Below are 8187 nucleotides of genomic sequence, written 5' to 3'. Positions count from 1 at the left end.
CCCATCTAACTGAGTCATATGCTTTCTCAAAGTCCACTTTTGAGCAGAGACCACTCATTCCGCCTCTCCTCAAGTCCTCTACCACCTCATTAGCCATAAGAATGCTATCTAGGATTCCTCTTCCCTTGAGAAATGCCGATTGGCTTTCATCAATAACATAAGGGAGAGCGTTCTTAATCCTTTCCGCCAACACCTTTGCGATGATCTTATACAAGGCGCCCACCAGGGATATTGGTATGTACTGCTCAAGCTTAGCAGGATCCCTGACTTTGGGTACTAGAGCAACAAAGGAAGCTTTACAACCCTTCGGAATACATCCAGTATTGTAAACAGAATCATGGCTGTGGGTCAAATTTGTTTGCTTTGCTTCAAACTTGTTTTTTTATTATCAGATAATGATATTTATTTTTTAACCATAACTCCATTCATTTTTTTTACTTTTTAATTATTATTTATATATGTTCATATTTAGTTAATCATGTTCACAATTTTTACAATTTTTTTAACAATATAAATCAAGTGAGACAACCAATTATTCATCACGATGTGTCTCAAGGCCAATTGTATATTTTATTTTCATAAATATAGAAAAACAACTTAAAAGCAGAATGAATGAGATAATAAGTAATGGCTTTGTGTGGTTATCATTGAGAAAAGTATTTTCTGATTTGCGGAACAAAGAAGATGGGAACGATTCATGATGGTCACCGAGGGTTGAGTATACCTGTCCTATTTCTCTCTACATATATATATATATATATATATAGTTTAAATATGAAATTTATGTTTTATTTTTATTTTTTTAAAATGTTTAAATATAAAAAAAAAATTATTTCTGTTTTTTTTTAGAATGTTTAAATATGAAATTTGTGTTTTATTTCTATTTTTTTAGAATATTAACATATTTATATTGGTAAATATTGGTTATATTTTATTAAATTATAAAAATAAAATACGTTATTATCAACAATTCATAAAAATCATATACTTAAATTTTTTCGAATTGAAATTTTATGAAAGAAATTATTTATAATTCTTATATTAAAATATTAAATAACAATTATATACACTACAAAAAAAATACGTATTATCTACGGATTTTTACCCACGGATCTAAGTCCGTAGGTAAATTCACCATTATCTACGAATATTACCTACGAACAACATTACCTACGGATATTACCCACAGATTCTGAATCCGTACGTAAATTCAGCATTACCTACCAACTATTACCCACAGATCTTATTACCTACCAACTTTTACCTACGGATCTCTATTACCTACCAACTATTACCCACGAATCTCTATTACCTACCAACTATCACCCACGAATCTCTATTACCTACCACCTATTATCATAATAATTATATACATAATATTAAAAATATTAATATAATATGAAGAATTATAAAATCATAATATTAAATAATTATATAAGTAAATAATTAGACATATTATATAAGATATTTTTTAACTATGACAATGAACATCTTTATAATCCATAATCACTAGCATATGTACCTATATCTTCTTTTACTCCGTACTCATGCACAATATTTATTTACATCATACTTACAATTAGACATCATTACATTCTGAAACATTTCTTTTAATAACTTCAATAATTTTAAACTTTTATTTATCCATTGATATCTTGCTTTTTTTTAAAAAACTATATAATATTAAAATATTCGAATAATTTACAAAGTTAGTATATAAAAAATAAGTTAGTCCAACTAAGACCTAAAAAAAATAGATAACACAAATTCAAAAAAGTTGACATATTACAACTCATGTTTGTAAAACAACATTTGTCGTGTACGGGATTTTGTTTATTATTGCAAATTTTAAATTTGCATTGGATAAGTTATTGTTTTAGTAATTTAATTATATAATATTATTTTTATAACAACAAAAATAATGAATAAATAAAAGTATTTTAAGGTTATTCCAATCCTATTAAAGAAAATAAATTATATACATGCATAATCATAATAAAAAAAGTTGTGATTAAGCATGTTTCTATTTTTTTCATTAATCCTAATTTTTGTTACATAGATAATCTGATCACACCTGCAGGTTTACAGCACTTATCTACCTTGTCTTCCCTTTAAACAGATCAAGTAAAACATTAAAAAAAAATATGCCTACAACCATACAACTTGTTTTTATTGAAGGGTAAAAGTTTTATTGAAACTTGTGTTTTCTCTATTTTATTATATATAAATGTATACAAATTTCCCTTATAATTAGAATATTAGCAAGATGAAAAATAACTACAAAAATACATGGAGAATAAGGTAAAGAAAAATTATTATCTCCTAATAAAACAACAACATCAAACAATCGCTCACAAGTGAAGAGGGAGAGAAAAGACATATATATATATAGTAGGTATGTGAGTGAGAAGTTATAGATGACAAGAAAGTAGAAGTTGTACTGTACTCCAAGTACCACTGACAAAATAGGTAAACGAGAGGAGTAAAATGAGGAGTAAAATGATAGTGTGACAATGTGATAAGTTTATAAATAAATATATATAATAAAAAATAAATTTGTAATTAAATTATTAAAAAAATATTAAAATAATAATATTAAAAGTTGTAATGTGGTTGTATAAAAAAATGGAGTTGTGCATATATATTTCTCTTTCACAATCCTTAACACCAACAACTGTTCAATAGTGATTAGGAAGAAAAGAAGGTGTCAGTTTGTTGTCCTATAACAAACTTTATACGTCGGCTCTCTACAATCTAACATACAAGCTCACTTACTATACTATATTAGTGAGATTAGTAATCTGATACAAAATATCAATTATTACCTTCCATATATAAAGCTTGTATAATAAATTATTTACAATATAATAATAATAATTATAATAATAAATATGACATGATATGAGAGGGAGAAGTAGTAGTGGATCTAGAATTCACAGATGTACATGCAAAAGGAGGTAATAACCTAGAACATAAAGATAATGATATAGGTATTAATTATTAGAGATGGGTAGCAAAAGGCTGATCGTGATAATGATATATCTGTTCTTATTATTATTATATAAGAACAGATATATACTATACTTTTTTTTACTTGGCAGATATATATTCTATGCATGTAATTTGAGGTGGAGAAAGATGCCTACTGGCAGCAATATTGTAAAATTATTACTCCTTTTATCTTTTCCTTTTTCTAATGGGATGCGGTTATGCGGAGTCAATACACTATGCGCCTTTGCTAAAAAGCTGATTTTGACCACATTCATTCATTCCTTTATAAATCTCATTTTTTATGCACACAAAAATTTATTGCACTCTAACTATATGATTTACATTTTAAAATAAGGAAGGTTCACAAAAAATAGTAAGCACTTTTAAATAATTACTTTTTTTTTGTCTTCACAATTTTTATGTGAAATTTATAAAAAAAAATAATAACTTAATAATGAGTGGGAGTATATATATAAAAGCAAACTGTTTTAGTTATATATTGGTTGGAATCGGGGTGAAGAGAAAGTCCATTGCCGCCACCATATTTAACCCTTTCTGGCTTCTTTTTGTCTCTTTTTCAAGATTCTCCATAAACACTGGGCATAAGAATATATGGAGTAATTAGTTTAGTTACTCAGAATCAATGTACCTGCAAAAATAATTAATTCAATTGATTTAACGTGTAGAATCAGTTGTCAAATTTTATAGAAATTAAGGCTACATGTGTAATATTCTTCAACAGAAATTTTACGTGACAGTTTTAGCATACTTACAAAGTGTTGAACAGTTTCCCTTCTGAACTCCATCTCTTCATCATAAGAGATTGCGTACATTCGATTTCATCATCAAAACAACACTAATTGATTCCGGCATTGGGGTTGGCTTGGCTTCTCTCCTGGATGGTGATTAAGATTGCACATCACAGGTTCATGAAAACGCCCTTTCAGATATTCGTATTCCAAATCCAATCTCAATATCTTAAGTAACTACGGAGTTCATAATCAATTATTAGAGATAAAAAAAATAAAGGAATTTTGATTTGCTGTGGTGTGGTGTTTTCCTTTTATCCAAAGACGCGCTATGAGGAAAACTCCACTGTGTTGTTGGCGTGCTACTTCAGAGAAAGAGGCATAAACCTCACACATATAAGAGAGGATCTACAACAAAGGTTTGGACCCCACGAAGAGACAAGATTAGGAAGTTTATTGCAGGTGCACCGCACCCTATCGGTACGGAAGATTTCAGAAAGCCTAAAAGTACAGAGGCGCCCCAACTTCCTAAGTCAAAAACACCAACATAATCAAATATATGCCTCATTCTCTATTTTTATTACTATTTTTAATACATTCTTTTAAATATATTGCCGTTATTAATTAAATACCATTCAAATGTTGGGTTTCGAGATCTAAATTTTTATTACCCAAACCAAATAAGATAACCATAATTTTTCATATTTTTTAAATGAATTTCAACAATTATGCGGTATCTTATTTCTGAAATTTTTGTTTGGACTCTTTTAGCTTACACCAAATTCCAGTGGAGGAATATCTTACATTTTTCATTTTGATATATTAGAAATTATAATATAGAAAAGCAAATGTAAGAAGCATTACTTGGCGGTTAAAGTTTGCAAACAGTGACAGTAATGTAGTGGGCATAAGGTGAGGTTCATTGATATAATTAACTCATGGATCACTGTTAAGTAGTAGTATTTGGGTGATGATAGTAACACATTACACATATAGTAGTGAGTAACAAAAGATTATACATATAGTAAGTAAACCTCCTTTTTTTGTGAAACCAAACAAAACTAAAAAAAGATATGTGAAATGGCATGTAGTGTCATCGGTAGCATGTCAGTGGCGACGTTTAATTTAATTTTCTCTATAGTGCTAGATTTTGCGGGGGCGGCCCTATGTCTAGCGAGTTGCGGCGGCAGCAGCCATGGGCGGCGACGAAGAAGCAATAACAGAAGCAAGAGCAACATCAACATGCGTGTCGTCGTAGAGGAAGTTGTGAAGAATCCTTCGGCTTTTGGATAGAACGTGATCCTCCCACGCTTGTTCTGCTTCTTGGGGAGTGCTCCTGAGGAAAACATCGGTGGCGTCGAGGCGGTGCATGTTCCGTTTGAAAATGGCGTGGAGGCGGTGAATTTTGTGGCGCTGTCGGGTGGCGAGGTTGCAGTTGTTTATTTTGATGGAGGCAATGGCAGCCTGGAGGAGCTTGTCCTTGGTCCTCTCGTCGGCTCCGTCAGCTTCGGCTTGGAAAAAGGAATGAAACTCGGGGACGCCAATGGCCTTTCGAATGCCCACAGTGTAGTCGTCGTTGTGGTATTGGAAAAATTGTCGAACCTCGTCGACCTGGCCGGCGCGGATCATGCGATCCACACGTGCGGAGAGAGAGGAATGGAGCACCGGGAGGGAGACGTCGACCCAGAGGAACAAACAGTGGTAGCGCAACCGAAAGTCAGGGTAGTGATTGACCAAGGCGTCGAGGAAAGAGTTGGACCCACCCGCAATGATGGGCAAGCCGTCGCGTTTCAAAATGGAGCCAACGGCGAGGGTGGCGTGGTGGCAAAAGTCGTTGACACTGAAATCCATGTTGGATTGGACCGTGCCTAGGAGATGGTGTGGGACCCCTCGGCACTCCTCTTCTGTGACTTTGTTGGTGGTGATGTCCAGACCTTCGTACACTTGCATTTTGTCGGAGTTGACTATCTCCGCTGGTGGGAAGTGCGTGGCAAGGTCTATGCTAAGCTTTGACTTTCCTGTCCCCGTTGCTCCAACTATCACCACAACCTTTTCCTTGTTGCGCTGCCTGAAAAACGACAGCGTCTCCATCGTCACTCCCGGGTTGAAACTCCCCACCGCCTTGCACACCGCTGACACTGATACCATGTTCATGCCTTTTCTTTCTTCTCCTAACCTGCCAAGTTGACCAAACATTCTTTATTCACTCTTGTTATCCTTTGCACCACCACAACCAGCTCATAAGGGATTACTTTAATTTATTGCACCCAATCATCATTTTTAAACATCAAAGAATCTAGCAAGCGGGGCAATGGATGAAATGCCGAAAGGAAAAAAAAAAAAAAAAAAGAGCTTGGTCTGCAAGCAATGTCATTCATATGAAATGGAGGAAATTTATTCTAGAGCTGCTAGATTTTGAGGCAGGGGACAAGCATATCTATGTTCATGTAAATTAAGCACACTGAGAAGGATTAAAATTTTAGAATTTCATGGAGCAGATAGCGTATTTATTGATAGATATGCCGCGGACGTACCTTGAATATGAATTCTAAATTCTGGCTGTGGCTTGCTTGCTGATTATGCTTTCTTGGCACAGTGACAAAAACGGAAGAGGATATTAGATTAATTAGGTAGAGGAAAGAGAAGAGGTTGTGGGAAAGTGTGCAATGGTACGATGATTCTTGTTTTTCTTTTTTCTGGGTTCTTGAATTGAAAAGGGAGTGGGAAAGAAATATGGAGGAGGATTTGTGAGCGGAGTTTATGACTTTATGGTAAGGAAAATGCAGTTTACTCTGTTATTTATACCAAACTAATAATCTCACTTCGATACCCCACCCCTTAATTATATCGGATGTCTTATCACAATCACACCGTTACCCTTTTTTCAGTATGCTCTTCATATCAAAAAATTATGTTCAAAGAACAGTCCACTTAGAGTGAAACTAATTGAAAATTCAGAAGAAGGAGAAAAGGATAAAAAGTAAAATGGTTCCCTTGTGTAAGGTGAGTGGTCAGAACAGACAAAAATGTAAAAGAATATAACACTATTTTTATTAATTTATTTTTTCAAGCCAAACCATTTATAAATTTTATCTTCGCATTATTTATTTCAAATTAAACAACTCATATTTTTAATCTATTTTTCTCATCCTTTCTTTCTTTTCTCTCTTTTTTCCCCTCAATTTCCTTTCTGTACCAATACAACATTAACGTTTGGTTTAGAAAATTAATAAATGTAAAAAATGAAGAGAAGAGGTGGAAGGAAAAATAAGGTAAAGAAACTCTGGCATCATGAGTTTACGAAGGAGGGACATGACATGCAGTTTATATTGAAACTTGAAACATCATATGATCCTTTGTTAGTGTTTTTAATTGATGGCCTTCTTTTTATTCTTTGTGCTGTGGAATTTATATCAAGACGTGACCTGCTCATGATTGAATTCATGTACCTGCATGATCCAAACTTACCCTTATTTTTGACAGCAACGTAAAGTTCACAAATAAGTTTCCGTCTGTCCATTCAAAACTGAAAATCAAAATGTATAGTCTCAATTTCTTTCCCTCCAATTATTAGCTTCAAGATCAATCTTTAAGATAACAATTCTAATTGTTATTTTTCTATTTAAAGCAACCTCCACTTGATGGACATCAAAATATCTTGGGAAATCGATCAAATTATAGTTTAATTTTGTTATATATTAACAACGTAAATAAATATTGTATTATCAATTAAGTAGAAATTATCCATTATACAATTCTCACAGTAATTATTATGGAAGTATATTTCTCATATATAATTAATTATAAAATGTCCATTAATTCTTTTTGTTAACAATTATAATTTTTTATTTTACAATTTATTTCCACTTTATGAACATGAAGATATATCGTTCACATTTAAATTATATAGTTAAAGTTTAACTTTTTACATATTGTTAATATACAAGACTTATATTATCAATTAATTAGAAAGTATTCCCGGTATAAATTTTAAAATAATTAATCATAAAAATTAGTAAACTTTTGTATGCGATTGTTTGTAATTATATTAATGAAGTGTATTCTTAAAGTCAATTTTCCCTTTACCTGTTGCATAAAATATGAAAATCTTCACTAATTAACGGACTAAAAACACGTAACATCAATAAAGGCCCAATAATGATATATATATATATATATATATATATATATATATAACATGAAGAAAAAAACTAATTTTATTTAATATTATTATGATTATTAATGCCAAAATTTTATTCAAATTAAAAAACTACAATAAAATGATTAAATTATCCATATTAAAATACTTCAATACTTTTATATTAATATAAAATCATGTATTTATAAACTAATAATTGGATAAATTAATAAAATGATGTGAGAGAAATAAATGTAAAAGAATTAAAATGGATAAAGATTATATTGTGCCAAAAGCAATATTAATTAA

At 31.6% G+C, this 8187-nt stretch overlaps 1 protein-coding gene across 1 annotated transcript; it reads right to left on the bottom strand.

Annotated features, from left to right (window-relative positions):
- Positions 1-4668: 4668 nt before the first annotated feature.
- LOC137806839 (adenylate isopentenyltransferase 5, chloroplastic) lies at positions 4669-6624 on the bottom strand. The gene is made up of 2 exons (XM_068607151.2): positions 6275-6624; positions 4669-5916 (listed from the first exon to the last, which is right to left on the bottom strand). The coding sequence occupies exon 2, from the start codon at positions 5892-5894 to the stop codon at positions 4911-4913; it is 984 nt and encodes a 327-aa protein (XP_068463252.1). The 5' UTR covers positions 5895-5916; positions 6275-6624; the 3' UTR covers positions 4669-4910.
- Positions 6625-8187: the final 1563 nt, after the last annotated feature.

The sequence above is a fragment of the Phaseolus vulgaris genome, chromosome 3, assembly GCF_051622355.1.
Source record: "Phaseolus vulgaris cultivar YP4 chromosome 3, ASM5162235v1, whole genome shotgun sequence".
Taxonomy (NCBI): Eukaryota; Viridiplantae; Streptophyta; class Magnoliopsida; order Fabales; family Fabaceae; genus Phaseolus; species Phaseolus vulgaris.
Note: the sequence above shows the minus strand (reverse complement) of the source record. Positions and strands in the feature narration are given on the sequence as shown.